Here is a 25,401-nt window from a genome sequence, read left to right as displayed (position 1 = left end):
CATACTGTGTCTGTTGGGGGCTTGTATGTGGCATGAGGATTAGTGTTGTCTAATGGTTATACATCTTAATAAACAATAATACATGTCATACTTTTGTGGTACTTGTTATTTACCCAGTAGCCACATGTTGCCAAATTCTCCTGCTGCCATCGGCCAGGCAAGAGGTGATCTGGGGAATGCATAGCTATCATGGGCACTGCCTGGGAACACTGCATGCACATCATGCACATCAGTGAAGCTACCACTGGTATCACCCTGCAGGTTGATGGAGTGTCTGTTGCAGAAGATGTGTTCATTGTGGTGAGGTGGCAAAAGAGACACATAAGTGCAACCAACTGCACTCAGCACACTTGGGAAGCGGGTCTTGAGGTAGAAAACCCTAGCTACCATTTGCCTTCAGGTCAGTGTATGGGGCATTCATATGTAGCGATGTGCTCTCCTATTGATGCAGCCCAGTATTTGATGCAGGCGTCAGGACTGGGTTGCCTGGGAGATGCCCACAAGGTCACTGGAGACCCTCTGGAATGACTAATAGCAAAAAAATGGAGAGCTGCTAGGATCTTGACATAGGCTGGGATGACGTGGGAGCGGGAGGTCACAGCGAAAAGATCGTGCTCCCACTCACAAACGATCTCCAAGATGATGTAGGGAGAAAACGGTATCTGACAATGACATTTGAGCTGGACATCCCAAAGAAGTTGATCCTTTGTCTGAAGATCCTCTCTATTCTCCTCCTCCTTCTACTCAAATCCTGTTGTCGCATGGCAAGGGCCAAACCAACAAACATATTCAGCGACATGTTGAAAGGTCTGAAAAGGTTTGCAAGGCTGGGATTGGATGTAGGTTGAGGAGTTTCAGCAGGAGCTAGGTGGGGGGATGGTAGGCACTGACACAGGTGTGTCAGTATAAAAGATTACCTCTTCCGCCCAGAGTTAGGATGATCTGTCACGAGTGCAGATGGTCCGCCCTGAGTGGGGATGATCTGCCAGAGTGCGGATGATCCATCCTAAGTGGGGACATAAAGATACTACTCGTAACTTACCTTTGTGAATACGAACAAATCATAAACTTAGACTTTTGGTCTAAATCTAGACCAAAAGTTAAAGTTTACCTTTGTGAATCGGACCCTACATTTGGAGCTGACAGCACCATCATCAGCTTCAGCATGAGTGTATGATTTCCAAAGAGAGCTATGGTGGAGTCAGCTGCAATTGTAGTATTAGCTTGTGTCAGCTCCTTACCTTGCTCTTCCTGCACTGGTTGTTTGGGAAGGTGATTAGCATGTTAGACTTTGGCAAACAGCAGGTGCTGTGGCTGATTGGTCGCGGGGGGGGCTGCCACTGCTGTTGGCTTTCACATACCTGTTGCTATTCTTGGTCTTGCAACAGGACTGATGAGTGGCTGTGTAGGTCTATTTCTTGTTTTCCTTGAACAAGGATCACCAGTGGAGCAGCTACTTGGGCTGTGCCTCATGGCCCAGATTATAGCCTAGTCACACGCTCATTGGGCTGTCTCATGGGCCTAAGGAATTGCTGTTAAAGTATCATTCCCCTCAATTCTTATTGCCTTCCCCTGTTGCTGTAGCTTGGTTTTACTGTTTTGAGTGTGGGAAAAAAATGCTCATTGGCTAGGTAAGCTGGAGACTCTTCCTATATGGATCCAAGTCATATACCTGTACCATCCGGGGCATTTGAGAGGTCTTTCATCCCATGCCACCCCGAATCACCACCTTTTCTGAATACAGGTTAGGGATTCTGAACTTTGGATCTTTTTAAGCATTTGTTCACCTTGCAACTACTGCATGTTTTCATTTTCCCAATTGTGCTTTTGTCCTTCTTTCTACCTTGATCTTTCTCTGAAACCTTTCTTCTGTTTTTCGCTTGTCTTTTCAATTTTGTATTTTCCATGGATTATATTTTACAATTGTAGTAATGTTTGTATAGGTCTCTGAAGTAAGGAGTTTTTGAAATTCAAAATGAGGATGACTTTACTAGCATATAGTGAATTACTGGTCTCACCTGAACTTACTGCATCGGACCTAGCTTCTAATACTTTACCTTAGCTCATCAGTGTTTGATGTAAACTATTTCGCAACTTAGTGGACGCTAGAGGCCAATATAGTTCATACTTAGTAGATCGTACAGTTTTTAACTTGCATAACTTTAACAACGACCATGCCGAAGGCATCTGAGTTGCATTCAGAAAATAAACACAACGGTAAAAAGTAACATTAAATGAGACAAGCAGAAAAATGTGGCAGCATTTTTTTTCAGTCATATATGTTATTAACGAACATTGATATTTAAGGGGCAGGAATGCCTACATCTATAATAATGAGAAATCCACCCATAGTTTTTACAGTGATATCTGAGTTATTATTATTGATCATTTATTTTATGACTTGATTATTGATGATTAGTTCTACTTTGTCTTTGAGTAATCTCATTCTCTCATTTGGAAACACAATGTATAAGGCTACAATCCTAGTAAAGCTACATATTTTGGTCCAGATGGCCTGGAAATCAAATAATTATTCTCCTTGCTCTCTCACCATGCATGGTTGGGTGTGATGATTAGTCGCTGTATTTTACTGGTCTTTATGCGACTCTTTGCTGCCTTCTACATTCACAGTTCTAACCATCTCTGCTGGTTTAATGGAAGTGTATATTACTCCACAAGCTCAACATTCTACCACTGCACCACCATTTTGCACAGGAAAGTATGAGATGCTACATTAATCCACAATTCAAGGAAAGCTCCAGGTCTAGATTACATAGATGTGGCCCTATTTCCAAAAATGAAACTAAGATTTGAAAATCTGTCTTCTTTGTTGTTCAAATAACCAAAAAAACAGAGATGATTCCATAATTTTAAAAACTAGTTCCTAATTTAAGAAGGAAATTTAGCAGTTAAATACTACTGATCATCATTTCCAAACATTCAAGCAAAGATTCGAGAAAAGTCCTGCTTAATCACATCCAATAATGTCATTTTCCCATTGCAGGTAGGCATTAGATTGATAGGTGTGATAAAGCAATGTTGTAATCTCTTCCTTTTTACGGAGCATTTGTTTGAAGAAAGCACTTTGCTTTTTTACTGCTAAATTCAACTCATCAACACGTTTCAAAACAAAAATTATGTCCCGAAGCTCTATAGAGGGGAAGTAACCAGGGCGAGTAACCAATTCCTTTTTAGCAGAGACCCACCAGCCTTTACTATAGACATTAATCTGTAACTTTTCAATGGGTCTCGCGTTTGCTCAAGTTAGAGCTATTAGTGTTGTAAATTCCTAACTGGACTTTTCTTGCCACATAAACATGAAAATGAAAAGTAAGGCGATTCAAAGAACTACGGCCGCCATTCAGAGATTGCGTTTTTACCATCTCTTGCTTATTGCCTTTATTCTTATATTTTTACATTTTGGATGAATCTCGGTGCTATTTTTTTATCGAAACGAACAGGGTGATTGATGCAGCATCCACCATCGTCTTAAGAGTGGTTTGGGTATTACGCACGTTTTATCAATCCAATGACGCACTTATGTGACATTGTCTAGCAGTCAGTCTGAAATGTGTTTAGTGCCGTTAAGTATTTGATATATTCTTACAGTCTGTATGGAAGATATGTAAAAGATCAAAAATAAATAGTATTAAAAGACTTTTAGGTTCCAGGCGTCACAAAAAAGCAAAATGAACTGACAGACAATAAAGCCTAAAAACATCTAGGGCAATCTTATATGGCCTTCCAGGGGCAGAAATTGCTATCCTAATGATTCTTTCAAACCGAATGGCCTGCTTTGCAAACGTTCTGATTTTACAAGTTTGAGTAATGGTCAGGTTGTGGTACGTGGAGTGGGGATTAGTAGGGACTTAGAGATCTCTAAAAACCAGAACTCCTGCCCTTACACATTCTGGTACTCTGTGCACAGGGCCTATCAGTTTTTAGGCTTTGATTAGAACGAATGCGTCTGTTAACAGGGAGACGTCCTTGCCAATAATACATATACGAGGACGGCCACTGCGGTTAATCACTAGCAATAGTCAACGTCATAGTTAACTGCAGTTAGAAGGCTGAGTCCAACTTTCAACATAACCATGCCCTTGCCATTCTTACACATAGTAAAACATCTGGATGTTTGCTTCCTTTAAGCAGATGTGCGAAATAATAATTGTTTGCCACTTCATAGATGTCATCAGTGATTGAATATTTTATGACATCAATGTACTTTGCCTTGTGATCTGCGTATCATGTGAGGGGTAAAGTACCATGGGAGATGTTTGCCTTCCTTGCTAGAACTGGTACATTTCCCCAAATTGTAGGTTTTAAATCATGAGCCAAGTTCCCTAAAACGGGTTCTACGGATGAATTTAAGAAAGATGGGCCACAGCGGAGCAACATACATTACAGCTGTCAACATACTCCTCCTCCTTAGGAGCAGTGCTACTTTCTATGCTGTACCGAGGAACGTGAGTCTGTAATGAATATTCTCCACTTTGTCAGAAATACACTGGCTCTGCAATTCTATGCTACAGCAAGTACCCAATTAATTTTAATTACATCCTCATATACCCTATTTTGCATCAATGTTATCTGGCCTTTTTTCTCTAAATGGTGAGCTCAATCAATCATCTTAGAATATAAAGCTGACATTATGTTCTTTCAGAACATTAACTGTGGGTGGTCATGTATTGAACCGGGAACACAACTTCCTTTTCCCCCTTTACCAATCAAACCATTGAGCCGACAGATCTCCAGACTCCCATATGGAGACCATATTTGACAAATACTACAGTTTAGCGAAAGCAAATATACAAGTTTAAGCATTGACAATGTCTCGAAGAGAGAATCCAACATCAGCATTATAGTGCAATTATGAAATTCCTTCTAATACATCCTAACTCATGCAATCTCCTCGGCTTCCATAATGTAAACAGTGTGTTTCCTCCATCGCGCATTCTTTTTGACCCATACAATATTATTGGGGCTTGAATGCATGGCTGTAAGGAGATTTGGCAATTCTGAATTCCATTCTGGCACGGTAACACACATGCATTTCATGTGTTCAGTCAATCAGAAAACTGGTCCAGGAATTTATAGATCCCTCGACCGTAGGGTGGATGTTAGGCTCACAGAAAAGGCCTGTGGTTGTTTTACGAGTTCCCTCTTTTAATATCAGTAAGGCACACAAGCTTTCATAGCTTGCTTTTTTAGCTCAACAAATGAAGTTCACACCAAATTGATTGATTTTACTTTATTCATTTAATATTATCACTTTCATCCCCGAAAGTTTGAGGTTCAAGTTTTCTGCTAAAACGTGGCTCTAATTTAAGTTTATTGGGTAACTTTGCAGATCGCCTTTCATTTGTGGACGTTTTCAAAGTAGGTTTGGCAATACTAAGCTATGGTGAGTAATTCTTGCTGTGACCCAGGCTGAGTGTAAGACTAACACCTACTGCAAAAGCTCCTATAAGAAAACCAGGACTGTGACACAGCAACTGCTAAGGGCTTTGACACTCCATTTTGCAGCTGTAGGTTGGTGATGGGAATAAATTAGAGGTAGCAGCTCCCAGTTCTGGCTCCCCCTTGGTACCTGCGGCACTGTCTTTGCTATTTCTGGTCTCAAGGCTCACGAAGGCAGCAGCAGGAACTGAATATAATGAGGGATCTTAGCCCACTTTAATTTCAATATGTTTAGCTGAGTGGTATTCCCCTAGCTTCTGAGCTTCAAATAAGAAGATGCTGATCAAATACTAAATGTAAAACTGTAAAATATAAATCTGTCAGATATAATCAAATCAAATCATTAGCATTTATAAAGCGCGCTACTCACCCGTGCGGGTCTCAAGGCGCTAGGGACAAAGGGGGTGGTTATCGCTGCTCGAACAGCCAGGTCTTTAGGAGTCTCCGGAAAGCGGAGTGGTCCTGGGTGGTCCTGAGGCTGGTGGGGAGGGAGTTCCAGGTCTTGGCCGCCAGGAAGGAGAAAGATCTCCCACCCGCCGTGGAGCGTCGGATGCGAGGGACGGCGGCGAGTGCGAGGCCAGAGGAGCGGAGGGGGCGGGTGGGGACGTAGAAGTTGAGGCGTCAGTTGAGGTATTCCGGTCCCTTGTCGTGGAGGGCTTTGTGTGCGTGGGTGAGAAGTCGGAAGGTGATCCTTTTGCTGACTGGGAGCCAATGCAGGTGTCTCAGGTGTGCGGAGATGTGGCTGTTGCGGGGTACGTCGAGGATGAGGCGGGCTGAGGCGTTTTGAATGCGTTGCAGGCGATTTTGGAGTTTGGCGGTGGTCCCAGCGTAGAGGGTGTTGCCGTAGTCCAGGCGGCTCCTGACGAGGGCGTGGGTCACGGTTTTTCTGGTGTTGGCGGGGATCCAGCGGAAGATCTTGCGGAGCATGCGGAGGGTGAGGAAGCAGGCGGAGGACACGGCGTTGACTTGCTTGGTCATGGTGAGAAGGGGGTCCAAGATGAAGCCGAGGTTGCGGGCGTGGTCTGCGGGGGTCGGTGCGGTGCCGAGGGCCGTGGGCCACCAGAAGTCGTCACAGGCGGACGGGGTGTTGCCGAGGATGAGGACTTCAGTTTTTTCAGAGTTCAGCTTTAGGCGGCTGAGCCTCATCCAATCTGCGACGTCCTTCATACCCTCTTGTAGGTTGGTCTTGGCGCTGGCGGGGTCCTTGGTGAGGGAGAGTATAAGTTGGGTGTCGTCGGCGTAGGAGGTGATGATGATGTCGTGCTTGCGTACGATGTTAGCGAGGGGGCTCATGTAGACATTGAAGAGTGTTGAGCCTTGAGGTACGCCGCAGATGATCTCAGTGGGTTCTGAGCGAAACGGAGGGAGGTAGACTCTTTGGGAGCGGTTTACGAGGAAGGAGGCGATCCAGTCCAGGGCCTGGTCTTGGATCCCGGTGGAGCGGAGGCAGGTGATTAGGGTGCGGTGACAGATGGTGTCAAAGGCAGCCGAGAGGTCGAGAAGAATGAGGGCGACTGTTTCACCGTTGTCCATCAGGGTTCTGATGTCGTCTGTGACTGAGATGAGGGCGGTTTCAGTGCTGTGGTTGGTTCGGAATCCGGTCTGTGAGGGGTCGAGCAGGTTGTTGTCTTCCAGGAAGGTGGTCAGCTGTTTGTTGACGGTCTTCTCTATTACTTTGGCTGGGAAAGGCAGAAGGGAGATGGGGCGGAAGTTTTTCAGGTCGCTCGGGTCAGCCGTAGGTTTCTTTATAGGGCGTTGACTTCGGCGTGTTTCCAGTATTCGGGGAAGGTAGCAGAAGAAAAAGAAGAGTTGATGACGGTCTGGAGGTGAGGGGCGATGATGTTGTCGGCTTTGTTAAAGATGAAGTGCGGGCAGGGGTCCGAAGGGGCGCCGGAGTGGATAGAGTTCATGATGGATTTGGTTTCTTCCGTGCTGATGTGGGTCCAGTTGTTGAGGGTGATGGTCGGGGATGTGGGTTCGGTGGTGTTAGGTTGGGTCTGTTGTCCGAAGCTGTCGTGGAGGTCGCTGATCTTGCGATGGAAGAAAGTGGCGAGGGATTCGCATAGATCCTGTGAGGGCGTGACGGCGTTGGCGCTGGGGTTGGAGAACTCCTTGACGATGCTGAAGAGTTCTCTGCTGTTGTGGCTGTTTTTGTCCAGTCTGTCGGTGAAAAAATTCCTTTTGGCAGTGCGGATCAGGTGGTGGTGTTTGCGGGTAGCGTTCTTGAGGGCGGTCATGTTGTCAGCGGTGCGGTCCTTGCGCCAGGCTTTCTCAAGTGCGCGACAAGTTTTCTTTGATTCTTTGAGGGTGTCAGAGAACCAGAGGGGTTTCTTGGTGTTGTTCTGTCGCTGCGAGCGTTTGAGGGGAGCAAGGTTGTCTGCGCAGTTGGAGATCCAGTTTGTGAGGTTGAGGGCTGCGACGTTGGGGTCGGTGGTGAGGGTGGGTTGGTTGGCGGCGAGTGCGGCGAAGAGTTGCTCTTCAGGGATCTTGTTCCACTGTCGGCGAGGGATGGGTTGAGTGCGGAGGTGGCGGGTCTCGCGTCGGAATGTGAAGTGGACGCAGCTGTGGTCGGTCCAATGAAGGGCAGAGGCGTGGCTGAAGAAGACGTGTTTGCTGGCGGAGAAGATAGGGTCGAGTGTGTGTCCGGCGATGTGGGTGGCAGTGTTCACCAGTTGTTTGAGGCCGAGGTTGGCGAGGTTGTCGAGCAGGGTGGTTGTGTTGGGGTCGTTGTTTTGTTCCAGATGGAAGTTGAGGTCGCCTAGGAGGATGTAGTCCGGTGAGGCGAGGGCGTGCGGGGAGATGAAGTCGGCGATGGTGTCGCTGAAAGGGGCGCGAGGTCCGGGAGGACGGTAGACGAGGGATCCTCTGAGGGTGGTCCTCGGGTCGGTGCGAATCTGAAAATGCAGGTGTTCAGCGGCAAGAGGGGAGTCTTCAGTGGAGGTGGTGACGCTGATGGAGTCTTTGAAGACGATGGCGATACCTCCTCCTACTTGGTTGGTGCGGTCTTTCCTGGAGATCTTGTAGCCTTCGGGGATGGCGGTGGCGATGTTTGGAGCAGAGGAGGCGTTCATCCAGGTCTCCGTGATGAAGGCGACGTCCGGTGCTGTGGAGTCTAGGAGGTCCCAGAGTTCAACGGTGTGTTTGTGAACGGAGCGAGCGTTGACTAGGATGCACTTGAGGTGGTTGATGGCGCGTGGGCTTGTGGTCGTAGTTGTTGCGTGGTGGAAGATGCGTTTGCAGGAGTTGCAGGCGAAGGGTCCATGGGTGCGTTTGGGGTGAGCTTGGAAGCAGGTGTTGGAGCGTCCTGGGTTGAGGGCATGGAGGGTGGTGGGGTCATAGCGGATCATCGGGGCTTGGGAGCGCTGGGGACCAGGGGTCATGGCGCTGGGCGCGGGCCAGGCGCGGACGGGCGCAGACGGGCTTGCCTCTGGCGCGCCTCCGGGTTTTTATTCGACAGTTTTATATTTGACGATTTTATATTTAGTATTTGTTCTAAATATTTGATGTACATGTTTTATTGATAATGATACAGATTTTATGTTTTTAATTGTACAATGTAAAAGAAATACGTTTTTATACAGTGTATTTTTAAATAAATATGGATGTATTCTTCTAAAGAACGAAAGTAAATTATTATTTTGAAGCATGCAGTGTTTGCGAGTATTAGGAGGTACCTGTGGTGGGCACATATAAATTGTTATTTTTTCATGCAGAGTGGGAGGAGAATTGTGTTGTTATGCGGTTTAAAACACCATCTCCTCTTTTAATTAGACGGTTACTCTCTTTTTGTGATCTGGAAGCATCAGACATTATTTGAACTACAAACTCAGTGCCCCCACCTACATCCATTACCACTGTACATTTGTAGCGATGGACGACCATCCTACGTGGCAATGTGCCACATTCTATGGCAGCTCATGGTCAATATTTTGTAATTTTAACCAGTTCCATAGCAGAGGTTTATTTGATGTTACGCGAGCTAGGGATATGGGTCGCCCATCCCCTTCTTTGATAGAAAAACTGGTATAATTGGCGTGGAGTGGGCCCCTTATGCCCCTAGGCGCTCAGCACCACTGTACTGGCTGCATTATTGATAGATATGACCTTGTTTTTAACACATAGTAATACTGCCTGGGCAAAGGGTTTACCTCATTAGTATCAGTTTAACACTTAAATACAGCAGCTGGTGACCAGTTAATCCTTGAAAAGGGTAAGGCACAATATGGCACCTTGTGCAATGCTTTCATTTCAATAACTTTTTATCTGGTTGAGTTAGTTGTATAAGGTAACAAACACAATGGGGAAGCTTTTTATTAGTGTGCATTTGCGGAGGTGTTACTTGCCCTTTGCAGACTTCTCCTCTAGGGAGATCTTCTCAGTGGGAATTGAAATCCGCTATAAAAGTCATTACAGTACATTCGGGCAGAAGCAGAGATCTCTGATATATTTTTCCAGCTTTTTTCATCCATATACTCTATAATAATGTCTAGAAATGTCTTGCTGAAATCTGCAAATTATGTGGCAGACGCTGCTAGGTAAAGCGAAACTAATATGTTGCAGAAAATTGAGCAAGCTCAGAATCACATAATTCCAACGGGGCGTTATAATTTCAAGAATAATTTGTAAATAGAACGATTGTTCTACAGCACTTCGTTTTCCATCCGGCAACTTCCTGTAACAAAAAAACACATTTTGCCATGTTGTGACCAATGCCCTCAATGTTACTCACATATCACCGGATCATGTTCTTCCTTGCAGCAGTAATGGCCTGCTTGGACTACTGAAAGTCTCTTTGCAAATCCCTCTAACAAGACAAGCATGAAACTATTATGTGCTTAAAAAGTGGAATAAATCATCTGTAGCATGTGAAATGTGATTGCTGCGATTGGCCACAAACACAGAACTTCTGAAACTCCTATCAGGTGTTCAAAGCAAAGCATTGAAATGGCCACAACTCAAGGAGATAGTTACATCCGACCAGATGAGGGGACATGCAAGGTCCTCCTTCACTAAAAAACTGAGACTTGGCCCTGTGAAAAAAGAAATATTTATGGGAGACGAACTTAAACAAGACTATGGATGGGTTATATCTATGCAGTTTCTTGAATTAAATGCTCCTATTCAGCTCTGACGTGACCCTCTAGAGGGATCTCTCTTGGCCTTCCCACTTTCAACTGCAAACATAGTTCAGGACCTAATATTCTCTGTAAAATCAGGTTCACCCCTGGACTCTGCTCCCTGTCATATCCTTCTCCAAGGGTCTAAGGTTATTGTTCCGGTACTAACTAACTGACTTAGGGGGTCATTCCAAGTTTGGCGGGCGGCGGCTGCCGCCCGACAAACTTCCCCCGTCAAAAGACCGCTCCGCGGTCAGAAGACTGCGGGGGCCATTTCGACTTTCCCGCTGGGCCGGCGGTCGCCCGCAAAAGGGAGCGCCCGCCGGCCCAGCGGGAAAGGCCCTGCAACACAGGAGTGCGACCGGTGCAGTTGCACCCGTCGCGATTTTCACTGTCTGCTAAGCAGACAGTGAAAAACATGCTGGGGCCCTGTTAGGCCAGTGGCATGGGCAGTGCAGGGGCCCCCAGGGGCCCCACGACACCCGTTCCCGCCATCCTGTTCCTGGCGGTAAAAACCGCCAGAAACAGGATGGCGGGAAGGAAGTCAGAATCTCCATGGCGGCGCTGCAAGCAGCGCCGCCATGGAGATTCAGCCCAGCCAGGGGTAATCCGTCGGAAAATCGCCGGATCCCCTTTTCTGACCGCGGCTTTACTGCCGCGGTCAGAATGGGCAGGAAAGCACCGCCAGCCTGTTGGCGGTGCTTTCAGTCGGTCACGGCCCTGGCGGTTTTTACCGCCAGGGTCGGAATGACCCCCTTAATCTCTCTTTCCTCTAGGCACACAATTGTGAAGCGATTGTTAAAGAAATACAACCTAGATCCCACCATGTTATGTCTTTGCTACCTGGTGTCTCTAAGCTGCTTGAAAGATATGTTAACACCAATCTTTCTTCTTTTCTTGAACTGAAATCTTTGCTTCAACCTACCCACGTGGGCTTTCGCCCCCTTCACACAGTACAGAATCTGCACTCCTGGCAATAGTCGAGGAACTTAGGAGTATCCTTGATCAAGGGAGCTATGCAGCCATAATTCTGTTAGATCTCAGTGCAGCATTTGGTACTGTGGAGCACTCCATCTTCTTGCAGCTCTCTGCTGATATAGGCATCGGGCCGAGCTTTGGACTGGCTCTCCTCCTTTTTGCAGAACCGCTCCTTTCAGGTCCAGGTTCAGCCCTTCCTCTCAGCCAGCCTCCCATTTTGTTGCAGTGTGCTCCATCCTATTTAACTTTTACCTCCATTCTCTGGCTGACATTGTCCAGACCCATCGGTTATCGTTGGTCTCTTACGCCGACGATACTCGGCTTGTTTTGTCTATTACACTGGACCAGAACTCTAGCTTTTCAGCCTCCTGTCTTGATTATATAGCCGGTTGGATGGCGGGCTCTAAGTTAAAACTCAATAAAGACAAATCAGAGGTTATGTTGCTGGGCAACAATCTCAGTGACTTGATGCAGAGCTCAGTTGCTGCCAGTCTCAGCTACCTACCCCCTCTAATGACCCAATAAAAAGCCTTGGTTTGTGGCTCGATTCCGGCCTTACCATGGACTCTCAAGCTAAATCAACCATTGCAAGGTGTTTGTCGGTCACCTCTGTGCAATGAGATATTCCCTCAGCTCCTTTAAGGGAGCAGAGTGCTATCTCGTAGCATATTTCCAGCTGGTCTGACCAGCGGGAATGCTGTATTTCAAGGGTTCTTTCAGTCAACCAGGTCAGGCCGGCAGATTCCTTGTACTAGGGCCAGGGGGGATGCTGCCGCCATGGCCTCCCTCTGATTTTAGTGGTCTCACATTGAGACCGCCAAACTAGTAATGAGTCCCTTAGATTTGGATTGTAGTTCAGAAATGGCATAGACCCTAGTTTGCTGCGCTTTTAAAAATAAATGTCTGAGATACAAATCTGTCTGCAGTACATGTCAGATGTATGATTTCTCTGTATTTTCCGGCACTAGACAAAGTGGACACAACATTGACAAAACGTCTGCACATATAACCATTTAAAATCTTAGAATAGTAGTTAAAAAGGCATATATTTGGAATATGGTCAATTCCAAGAACTCCCTACACAAAACAATATTTAGTACGTCTTTTGGGAAAGGGTGAAGTTCAAAATAGTGCCATATTACTGTAGATTGGTACAAAAGTGTAACCAATGGACAGCGCAGTAAGATTTTGCAGTGCTATAACTGCAGAGATAGTTTAGACTTTGTAGTTCTCAAAGTATATATATCCAAACCTGTAGAGAAACAAACTAGGCTGAAATCCAAGATCTAATTATTTTTGAGCAGTGATCTTTGTTTTGTGTCTTGCAAGAATGTCTGTAGCAAATCCAGTACTGTGATGCACATTTTAACTGTTAAGAATTACAGTTTGAGATGCATTTCTTGGTAAAATGTTACTTTTGTATTATTTGATATTTTCTAACCGGTAATACGTTTTCGGGTACTACGGATGTGTTCACTAGTTTTTTACATACTGTAGTCATTTTGGTTCCTCGTGTTCACCTTTTCAGAACTTTCAATCACTTACAAATGGAGCAACATATTTATGTGGAACGACATATTTGGTACCTCAGGAACAGCTGATGCCTTGCCTACTCTGCAGTATTGCTCTGATAGATATCCACCACTATCTGAAAGTTGTTTTCAGATTACTAGCTCTTTGGGTTCCTTAGGGAAGATGTAAGTCCCTTGACCCTGCACCCAGGAAGTAAAGACATTTCGCCCCATGACATTTTCTCATTTGGTGAAAACTATGGTTTCTTCCCCAAGTCCGGGTTCCTAAGATAGAGATTGTGGTGGTCAGCTCAGATTTGGGGAACTCAACATACATTCCATGGCTGTCCATATTTATGATCTTCTATTAAAACTAACTGTGACATTTAAACCCTCTCTGAAATTTGCTACATTGACTTGTATGGGACAGATTTCAATTCAGGTCTTTCCAAGCATTATAAACCTAATAAGGGAAGCGTTCAAGAGGCTTGAATTCTGAATACCAAATTAACATTGGAGAAGGTACCAGCGGCTGACCTTGACTACACCACGGCTATGGTTTTATGACGCACCTAGAAATAACCCTGCTTCTGAAGAGAAATTCACTAAGTTCATTATTATACTGTTATTTCAATTAAGTAAACCATCCAAATACACACTTAAAAGTGAACATCAAGTAATTAAGACAATTTGATAATTGGCTCTGGCCTTTATTCAGGGGTTTGTTGATCTGTATAAGAACACACTGAAATGAAATGCAATTACCTTTCTCTTTTGAAAGCAATTTTAGTGCTTTCAAAAGTGGTATACCACCAATCTTAGATTTTTTAAGGATAAATTAATGTGTGCTGCCGGAAAATACCTGTGGCTGATAAGGGGGCCATAAATGAATTCCAAAAGGAATATATGCACTAGAAAACTGATTGAAAGTCATGAGGAAAGTTGCAACAGGGCAACTACCAAATTCATTTCCAGTTTCTCCTTGGAGCCTGTGCATACCATCTAGGGCTTTTTGTAGCATCTGTGCCATCCATAAAAGTATTATAACTTAAAGCTGAGCTAAAAAGGCCCACATGATGTATAACGACTTTACATCTGCCATTCTCACCAACCTTTACTTAGGTAATTTGTGCAAAGATTGTGATTTGTGATTTTCCTAATGATATGAATCTTACTCAGTACTATTCACCCTTGTTCATTAGTTTTGATGAAATGCCTCATGCTTTTTAACTGCCAAGAGATCAACCAAATTTTGTACAAAGGTCGAATAGTGGCCAATAGTTTAAAATAGGCACATGTGATAGATCTGCTGAAAAGTGTGTCTGAATTCAGCAGACCAATCCAGCAAAAGGTTTATTATAGGCTCCCCTTTTTAGTTGCAGTAATAGAGAAGGTAGTTCCTAGGCAAATTAGGCTACTTCTTGAAGTTCATGGACTTTTTGGGCACTATCAATGTGGATTAGATCATGGTCCTAACCCACTGAGGGCCCAGCTACTTGAGCAAGAGCACCTCGTTAAGATACTGAAAGTGTATATAGTTCTGATGATCTGGCTGTTGACGGGACCACCACACTCATCAGGGTTAAGGATGTCATGAAAATAATGTAAATGATATACCAACAGATGCCGGAGCAGAGTGGGTTTTCCCACCAGGCGGTCATCATCCACCATATTTGCACATATAGCACTCAATGTCTCACACAGCTGATGCATGTCTCTGGTGAGAGATTGTAGTGGAATATTAGAATTAAGCCTGCTGGTAAGGGTGGCGGTATTGTAGTACAGGACAAACTGGATTATGACAAGGAAGTCATGTGGCAGCTACAGAATTCTGCACATTACAAAAACCTTCCAAAGGATCCTACAACTTTCATTAGAAAGGAAATTGCTACATTTACAGATTTAGGCCTTAGTGGTGGGTGGCCTAGCAAAAAACAAAAAGAGTACGTAAACAAAGATGAGTATTCTATACCAGCTTTTTAGACATTACCCAAAGTCCACAAAGAATATAAACAACCACCTGGGTGACCTATTGTAGTGGGCTGTCCTTCAGCCTTTGTTTCAATATGTTGATTTCTTCAATAAACCATTTGTACCAATAAAAAGGTCTTATACTAGAGATAGCCTTGCAGTTATTACACTTATAGAGGGGGCTACATTGGATGCCAATTGTGAAATACTTGTAACAATGGACATCAAGAGTTTATATACAAGCATTCCCCAGAGTGAAGCCTTGGAGGTAATTGAGGAGGTGCTTGAATCCCACCCTAATCCCCATACTGTTCCACTGGATTTCATTGTCAATTGTGCTCTACACGCAACTACTGTATTTTCAATGAGCGTTTTTATGCCCAAATTAAGGGTGTGGCGATGAGGACAGTTTTTGCTCCAGATATTGCTAATCTGTATGTTGCCAAATTTGAAGAAAGAACAACCTATAATGATTCCAACCCATTTGTCAAGAACATCACAAAATGGCTTTGTTACATAGATGATGTATTGTAACCTGGCAGGGGTCATCAGTTGAGTTACCCCAATTTCATAAATTGTTAAACAGTAAGATAGTAATTTGAAGTTTGCTCTTGAACAAACAACCATTCAATATGTTTTTGTGAAGTGAAAATTCATGAAGGTGATGGGTCTCTATTTGTAAGCCTCCATATCAAACCTATGGTCCGTAATACTCTTTTGAAATACACAAGTCATCACCGTAGCAACTTGCATGACAGCCTCCCCTGTGGCCATTTTTTAAGAATCATGTGTAATTTTTCAAAGAAGGAGGGTTACTTTACAGAGGCCAAATTCCTGCTGTCTCAGCTAGTGAATAGGGGTATCCCTATAGACTTGCCAACAAGTCATTTATGAGGACTTGGTATTATGATTGTGAGGCAACACCTAGAGGTCAAAGAGAAAGCCTTATCAAGACTAACTTGTGATTCAGTACCTTTGGTACTGAATCCAACAACATTACAAGGATAATTCTCAAAAATTGGCACTTACTTGATAGATTACAGGAACAGTGGGAGAGACCCTGTTTTACCTTTAAGTGAGGGAGAAACCTACGGGACCATTCAGTCCATGCCTATGTTGAACCAGACCCTAGGACCTTAAGAAATGGATGGGGGCTATCCCCAGTGGTTGGGCATTTCCCTTGTGGTAGTTGTATGGCTTGTTCTACGGCAACAGTCAAAAACTATAGTATCAATGAAAGAGTGCACTAATAGTTTTCTAATTGTGGTACCAAAAATGTAATTAATTGCATTGAATGTCCTTGTGCTCTTTATCACATTAGCAAAATGACACAAGAGGTGCGTGAAAGCATTGTACAACACCAATCTAGGATTCAGTGTAATGTTGCAAATGCACCCTTAGTGGCTCACTATACACAAAAGGGACATTCACCATATGCTATGAGATGGTTTGTTTTAGAAGTGGTTCAATGCTCCAACAGAAGATGGAGTGTGGGCCGTTTACTATCAATAAAAGAAAACTGATGGATCTGGTTAGCAGCAATGGAATATCTTGGCTACTCTGTGGGTTGGTACTCCAGTGCTTTTGTCATTCTATTATGGTGTTTGCTATATAAGTGGGGAAATCATTCCCTGGATTAGCTCTCCGTTTCATTTTATATGTTGATCTTTTTTTTTATCTTTATGGTTGTTTAGATTCAGCAGTTGTGTATTCTGTTTGGCCTTGGAAAGAGCTTTCGTATATATTTGGGACCGAGGTACACCTGTATGCGCAGAAATACCTTGTATCACCTTTTTGATTATTGTTTGAGTTTTGCTCCATTATTGCTCCATTATTTCAGAGTTATAATGTTGTGTTGTCTTACTTTTATGGTATTTTTAAGGTAATCATGTATGCCAGGCATGTTTTCAATCATATTCACATTGTAAGTCTGACCTTTCAAAGATGGCTTCCATGATTTGGGGTGGGATTATGAGACCATTAAAGACGTGATTGCGCTGCTGGTTTTGTTTTGCAACAAATATTTTTCCTTGCAAGGTTAGTGGCATGGCATGGCCATTGGAAGGTACCAATACCACTCTAAATATGACCAACATTGTTGTAAGCAGCATCACATGACTTAGGGTCACGTTATTTCATTGCCGAACAGACTTGTGGTTTCGGCATCTTGCAACTTTGTTTCCTATGGCAGCACTGACTCCAGAATGTCTTCTTGAGTTAGTCAGTGTTATTCTCAGTTCTGGAACCATGAACAATGGTTTATTTGTCACCTCGCATATCTTACTGGTTGATTATTATGACTGTATGACTGTTCTTTTGCTTATGGTATTTTGGCATAGAAAATTTAGTTTATTGAGAAGTGAACTATCGGCATAGTCATGTGGTGAGTTTCTTAAGGGGAGGTTCATTGATGGCTTTTGCAAGTTCACTTGAGTTAATAATAGTTGTCTTTAAGTTGGCTTTAAAGGTATTTTAGCATTTTTGCATAAGGGTTAACTTTCATTGATAGAATTGGTGGTAAGGAGTATTTTCACTGATTTTGTGCATGTTGTTTATAATAGGAATACAATGGTTTGTAGTGGCGTCTTGTGTTAGAGATACCCACAGCACATGGTGTTTTGTTTTATTGATGGCAAGTGATACACTTCCTTTTTTCATGTATTTTTCAGGTGTATTGGTTGTGATTTGTTCAGATTTATTTATGTTTATTTTGGTTTGCTCTCAATGTTGAGGCCCTCATTATGAGTGTGGCGGTCTCAAGACTGCCACACTCATGAAGGTGGGTAGACCGTCACAGAAAGGGCAGTCCGATCACCCTATTACGACCATGGCAGAAGGGCCTGTCGAAAGCCTGGCGGTCTCAGCAGTTGAAATATGAGTCTCCTTTCCGCCAGCCTTTGCAACCTTTGAGGTTGCCTTTGGACCACCATGCAAAGGCTGGCGGAAAGGGGGAGTCGGGGATCCCATGGGGGACCCTGCACTGCCCAGGCACCTGGCATAGGAAGTGCAAGGGCCCACATGGACTGTCCCGTCATGCTTTTCACTGCCCGAATTACGAGCAGTGAAATGTGCAATGGGTGCTATCGCACCCGACGCACAACATTCATGCTGGTTTGCTGGCTGCAGCGGCTTCAGCGGTCTTTTAAAAAGACTGCTGAAGCTGAAATGAGGGCCTGAGTCTAGGATTGATCAATGTACTTTATTATCTGTTAAGAGGAGGTTTTGCCTCTCAATGATCCTTTGATTTATATCAGTGAAACTATGTTTATGTTGTATCATTAAGGGGAAGGGCAACGGTGTTGACTATTTAAGATGTATTTAAAGTTTGGACTTTATTGATCTGATGCAAAATAGTAATGTTCATATACCAATACGCTTCCTGCTGTGTTGTGTTCATTCTGTAATGCATTTAACAATTTGCTGGTTGGATTGAGCCATTAATGTAAAAAGTAATATATATGAAATAATTCCTCCAGCAACATTGTACTTTTTGCATTTACCTTACCCACTTCCCTGTGGGACTATTAGGTTGGCCTGGGCAAGCAGATCCCACTAGTAGCATTTAATTTACAGGTCCTGGGCACATTTAGTGCACTTTACCAGGGACTTATACGTAAATTAAATATGCCATTTGGGGATAAGCCAATGTTAATATTTTTAGGGGTGAGAGTACAAGCATTTTAGCACTGGTTAACAGTGGTAAAGTGTACAGAGTCCTAAGGCCAGCAAAACTAGGTCAGCAAAGTGTAGAAGGTAGGCAAAACGTTGTGGGGGAGACCACCCTAAGGCTGCCGGGTCTAACAAGGGTCAAGGCTGATTTGCATATAGCTGGGTCCAAACTCGGGTGACATTGTGTGCAAAATAATTATGTATTGGGATGTGGGCCACAGTAATTACCAGTGGCTGAGATTAATTCAAGCATTCCATCCATCACTTTTTTGTATATTTTAGTGTGTTGCCCTAAGTGGGACAGGTATGCCCAGACACGGATCCCCTGCACCTGTGACACTGGAACCAAGCTTTATTTGTCTGAAATATTTTGAATCGGGGTGTAGTTATTCTGACCTTATCCAAATTAATACGTCTCAGCAGTAGACTGGGTTATGAAGAGCCATTGTTATTACCCTTGATTTATTCAGATTACTCTGTAAAAGTCTTTGTAAATATTTCATTTTGCCCACCTATTGTCAAGCAGGAAAAATATTTTAAAAATTAGCTACACTAGCATATGCACATTAGGGAATTTTATCTTCTGAAATAAGATTTATGAAACACCAATCACTCCTTTTTCTTGAACCAAATTAATGTTCTAGAGAATGGTGATTTTACAATTAGCAATTATTTCGTTTTAATCTGTTGTTTTTCTTTTTTAAAGATTGTTCTATGTCAATTTCAATTCTTGAGAAGCATTTCTTTGAATAATCAAATTTACGTTGCTAAATATTTTTTTTTAAAGGATTTGTACAAGTTTCTCAAGCTTATTTTGGCATTGTAAGAAACTGGGATACTGGATGAGGGGGGTAAAACCCTACTTAAGTAGCAATGATAACCCTTGTCAATATGAAGTCATAAGCAAACCACAGATTAACCTGTGCTCAACCCTCTGGTATATTGGCACAGGGGAGTTAGGGTTAACTTAGCGGTAATGTGTATTTATGCAGGACTTCAAACAGTAACAATGTGGAAACACAACTCAAGAAAAATCCCATTTAGCAAATTAGTGTACATTTTAATATATGAGTTAAGGCCAAATTAGTGAAAATAGCACCAAAAAGCACCAAGTGCCAACTGCGGCTATTTGGTCATGCAATAGAGTGCATGCCAGCTACAGGGATCCAGTTAGAGTACCTTAAATTCTGGTTGTTAAGAGTTGTGGAGATACGTGTCGAGGATGCGCCACACAGCTGATTGGGTGCTTGGTCCTGGTCCGAGATCCATCATGCAGCATTGGTTCCACTGTGAGGCTGCGATACAAGGTCCTGCATCATCATCGAAAGATGGGGCTGGCAATGCGAAGTCCTGCATCGGGGATGTGTTGCACACCAGGTTTTCTGAAAAAGCTTCTGAGCTTGTGATGCGGAGTCCTGCATCATTGTTGAGGTTGCTGTTGAGAGACTTGCGATGTGAGGGCCTTAGTAGAGGATGGGTGATGCACCAGTGGTTCTAATGGGGCTGTAGGTTGCGAGGGCGATGCAAAGTCCTGGTACCGGGGAAGTCCAAGCAGCAGAGGTGATGCATCGATACTGCTCGGGTTTGAGCCACTCAGCAGAGGAGATGTGTTGGTTCTGCTGGGTCCACAGTAGGGCTGGCAGAGCACCTTCAGGCACACTTCCAAGAGTCCAGGATTGTAATGGCGCCATTTGGCAAGGTAGGACTCACAGATGGCAGACTCCTGGTGCGGGGCTCAAGGTTGTTGAAAGCCTGTTGTGTCCCTGAGACTTCTGATTAGGAGGCCAGCCAACTTTTCCTTGGAGTCACTCTGGGGTTAGAAAATCATGTCCAGTCCATCTTACTGAGGCACAAGGGCAGAAGCGCAGCAGACCAATGCAGAAGGGCAGCAGTCCTTCAGAGAAGCAATCCAGCAGAGTGGGAGTCCATTCAGCAGCCGTTGTTCCTGGCAGAGTCCATAGGTCCAGGAGTGGAGTGAAGAGTTGGTGTCTGAAATCCAATATTTATACCTGGTGCCCATTTTGAAGTGGAAGAAACTTCCAGAGGATTTCACCCCCTCTCTCCTGGAGTTGCTTGAAATTTCCTGCCTCACTGCACTGAACACGGATTGGCTGGAGTCACAATAAACTAGTGCCAATCCCTTTGTGAGAGTGCTCAGGCAGGGCCTTTGTGATGTGTAAGGGTGGTAGGTGACAGTTCCTCCCCATTGTAACTCAGAGTGGCCAATCCTCTCAACACCTAGCTTTCCTTTGTCTCACTGTCTGGGAGCAATGTACAAAGACCAACCACCAGCTACGCCTAGTCATGTGACCCAGAATACAGGTGGCAGCCAACAAATGATTGGAACAAGAGAGATGACATCTTTTTAAAAGTGTCATTTTCAGAATTGCTATTAAAAATCCGGCTTCACCATTAAAGAGGGTTTTTAATTATAATTCTTTAGATTCCAAGCTTAACCTGTCTGCCTACTCTCAATTATTAAATGTAATAAAGTAACCCAATGTTATGCAATGTGAGAGGTTGGGCTTGCAGTAGTAGAAAAAAGCGAATTTAGATATTTTTCAGGACATGCAAAATCTAAAAATCGTGTCCATCTGTTTAAATACAATGTATCTTCCCCTCTGGACTGTGTAGGGTCTACTTTAAGGGTGCCTTACAAGTATTAAAAATAAAGATTTGAGCCTAGCAAGAGGTTTGTTTTTCCAGGTCAAAATGGCAGTTTAAGTTTGTATACAAGACTGCAATGACAGGTCTGAGACATGTTTAGAAGGGCTACCTAAGTAGGTGGCACAATCAGTCCTGCATGCCCACTACTAGCATTTAATTTACAGGCCCTATGCACATGTGGTATCGGTCAACTAGAGACCTGCAAGTAAATTAAATGTGCCAATTGGGTATAGGTCAATTGTACCATGTTTAGAGCATAGATCACAAGCATGTTAACACTGGTTAGCAGTGGTGAAATGTTCAGAGTCCTAAGGTCAGCAAAAACAAGATCAGCAAAAATAGGAGGGATGAAGGCAAAATGTTAGGAGGAGAAGACCACTCTAAGGCTGATAGGCCTAACACATATGATAAAAAATGGGTAATTAGTAGGGGTAGGTGTAACTCGCAAACTTCTGTGTAGCGCAATCATGCAGAATTATCCTGGAATCCTGTGAGATTATGCAAGAAGACTAATTCTGCGTTTATCATTATTTCTTAGCACAGAAATGCCCCTAGTGTTGAAAATGGATGCAAGGTTGCATTTTCTGCCAAGAAATAGAGCTAAAAGCCACTCACACTCCTAAAAGTGCTCTTTGGGTAGGATTTTCCCTCAATTTACTCCCAGCATTTAGCGATATTTTCTTAATGTAAAATGCCCCCTTGCATTTAAAATAGATGCATGATGCATTTTATGCTAAGAAACAGCGCCAGATGCAGTAGAACACGAGTAGCAAGTGCCCTTTCATGCTGGCTAAATGGGTATTCTTAATGACGCGAGGAGGAGTAATCACATAATTATCAGTATTTTCATGTCAAAGAGTAATGCGGCATTACAGAAATTACTCTGTCTGATCACTCCAGTATAATTGAAAATCTGCGTAGGCCTACTAATTAACAGTGTACTACAAAGTGATTTGTTTGACAGAAGTGCACTCTGTTTGCGAAATAAATTCTCCTGAATCTGCCATGAAATTAAATCTGCCATGAAATCTGCTATTAAATTACATCATTTATATGAGCATGTAGCTTTGAATAGTACTGCTGGATTGTATGAAAATCAGAATATGTTTTTGAATTACAGTTTGGAGCTCGAGTCACACGAATACCACACAAGTGGGCCAGATGTATCAAACTATTTTACATTCGCAAACGGTGTGGATCCCAACATTCCACCGTTTGAAAATGCAAAATGGCCTTTCACATGTTATGAAAGGCATTCACAGTGCAATTTTAAGGAATCGCTAAAATAGTGATTCCCTAAAATTGAGACTTAATTTTGTGAATCGCAAATTGCGATTCCCTAAATAGGAAATTGCAAATAGGTGATACCTATTTGCAATTGCCTATGCACATGTATCATGCATTTCCTAAATGTGAACTGGGCATTTAGGAAATGCAACTACCACCAACTCCAAGCTGGTGGTAACTATGGGCACTTTTTAAAAATGCATTAAAAATCCATTTTTAAAAGTGCCATGTAGCGCACACATGCCACTAGGGCATGTGTCTGCTTTACATGTGCACATCTTTTTGGGGGGGTGCATCAAAGTTGCGAATTCCTAACCTGAATTCACAAATTAAGAAATGCAAGACCATAGGGGCACATAGGGGTGAATGGAGTCCCATTCCCTAATAGCGATTGCAAATTTTAAGACAACGCTGTTAGGCATTCACTATTTTCATACATACCATTTTACATTTCTCAAATAGTGATTTCTTAAAAATCACTATTTTGGAAATTAAAAACGGCTCTATGATACATCTGGGCTGAGAAAGTGTTAACCAATTCTTTATTAATTGGGCCCTCTGGTTTTGTCACTTATTGGCATTCTCTGTGGGATCTCCCATTACAAATTTTTAAATACATCCCAGTAAATGGGCTATATTTTTAACATGCTAATATTTTTGCTGAACACAGCTTTGACTAAAACACTCTGCCTGATTCACAGAGGTGTAATTATGACTATTAATGCCTCTATTTCCACCTGCCAGAAAATTCACAGAGTACTGAGAAGTCTGCAGTAGTAAGTCCAATGCAGGTGGCGAGAAATGTGCGTGATTGGACGTGCTTAGCTTTCTAAGTTTATGATCAGGCACAAACTTGTACATTTGTGGACATTCGTAAACTGACATCTGACCTTTTGTGACCCTTGGAAGTGGTCTGTAACTCCACTTCCAGAATGTGGAGAAGAACATATCACTCCTAGATTTGGTGGGAGTGGAGGAGAAAGGCCTTTTCTTTGGGGACATTTTTTCAATTGTAGAAAAAAGAGAAAAATATGCATTTGCACATATGGCTAGCCGTCCACTTTGCAGAATTGTATGCTATATACAATTTCACAAAGGGTGAATAATCAATCTCAAAAAAAGTTCTGTGATGGGAGCAATATTACACCTGGAAATATGTACCTGGTGTGGCCTTACATGAATGCTATATGTTCGAACTATTAATAAGTGAAAAAGTATCTTAATTCCTAGTCATAAAACTGTGCCCACACTTTTACACTTATATTAGTGAATTGAGTCCATTTATTTAAAAAGAAAAGTAATTGAATCCTTATTGAACAAAACTAATTTAGAATTGTGTTTTATCGTTGTATCCAAAAAACTAAGGGACATATTTATTTGAAAGTGGCACAGAGCAGCAAGCCACAATGGGCTGCCTAGTGCCAATGCAGGTATCCTTGCACCATGGTGCAAATGTGCCCGAGTGGTATGCAGGATTGTTTTTGTGCATGAAGGGACACCTTCCAGCACAAAACCAACCCTGAGAGGCATCTGCCTGTTTCTGTCCATGCTGCAAAATGCAGCATGCATAGAAAGAAGAAAAACCAAGGCGAAATAAAGAACTTCTACTTAATACGGCTCTCCTGGGGAGGTGTTAGATTTTGGTGCATTCCCAGGGTTACATGTTCTTGTAAATCTGGGATTGCGTCAAAATCCGTGGGAGTTGCGTGGAATATGCACTGCAACACCTACCCACAGCAGAGTAAAGCAACACAGTGATTTGCACTTACTCCTGATTTTTGGAGACACTCAAAGCCACCCAGAGTGGCTTTGCATGGCTTCAAAAATCTGACTTAGAGGTTTGCTTCATGCATACATTGCATGGGACAACTGTGACACAGTCCTCTCATAAATATGCCCCTAATATAATTTGTCTGACTAAATAAATAATGTTGTTCTTGACTGATCCTTAAGGTATTGGTATATGTATTATGTGGTGTCTTGTCTGATTTTTACTTTTTTGTCTCCTTATTTGTCCCCTATCCAGTGCTCAGTTGAGTGTGGCAGTGGGACCCAACAGAGGGAAGTAATTTGCGTTAGAAAGACTGCAGACAGTTTTACAGTGGCAAAGCCTTATGATTGTTCCTACTTGGAAAGGCCAGCCAGCCAGCAACCCTGCTACCTCAAACCTTGTGGAGCTAAGTGGTTCCACACAGAATGGAGTACGGTAAGTTTTTGCCACATAAGAGAACAATATTATTGGTTCCATAGAGAACTGAGAACATTAATCTTAGGTGTTAATTTTTAAGGGTAAAACTCTGCACCATTAAGAAGTCTAACTCTTCTGAAACAAGGGATCGGTTTATTTGGTAAAAATATGCCAGTTAAGCACATGATTTAGAGTTTGGCGGATTACTCCATCACAAATGTGATAGGTATCCTACCTTATTACGATTGCTGTATGATATAATGCATATGCAATCAGCTGGACAGGATATCCGTCACATTTATAGTGGAGTAACTCATCCACCAAACTCTAAATCAGTCCTTATGCTTCTAGCATGTGTAGAGCAAATCACATGCTCTTAGGCTTGATTAGGTATATAGTTGCAAATGTGTGAGGGGCAAAATTCCATTCACAAATAAATCAGATATATCAAATATCAAATTTGACGGTCCAATTCTCCTTTCCTTGTGAATGCCCAGTTCTTGGTTATGTGGTGGGTTATCACAGGGGTATGGACCAGTTTTCCCAAGTCCTG

At 43.2% G+C, this 25,401-nt stretch overlaps 1 protein-coding gene across 4 annotated transcripts in view; it reads left to right on the top strand.

Moving 5' to 3' along the window:
- THSD4 (thrombospondin type 1 domain containing 4) overlaps positions 1 to 25,401 on the top strand; it is a 1,878,668-nt gene that overhangs the window by 1,822,114 nt on the left and 31,153 nt on the right. For all 4 annotated transcript variants that reach the window (XM_069222360.1, XM_069222359.1, XM_069222362.1 and 1 more), the window contains one exon: positions 24,687 to 24,866. In XM_069222360.1, coding sequence (XP_069078461.1) covers positions 24,687 to 24,866 — 180 coding nt within the window. The remainder of the gene's footprint in view (positions 1 to 24,686; positions 24,867 to 25,401) is intronic.

The sequence above is a fragment of the Pleurodeles waltl genome, chromosome 3_1 (genome assembly GCF_031143425.1).
Source record: "Pleurodeles waltl isolate 20211129_DDA chromosome 3_1, aPleWal1.hap1.20221129, whole genome shotgun sequence".
Taxonomy (NCBI): domain Eukaryota; kingdom Metazoa; phylum Chordata; class Amphibia; order Caudata; family Salamandridae; genus Pleurodeles; species Pleurodeles waltl.
This window is presented reverse-complemented; position numbering and strand designations above follow the sequence as displayed.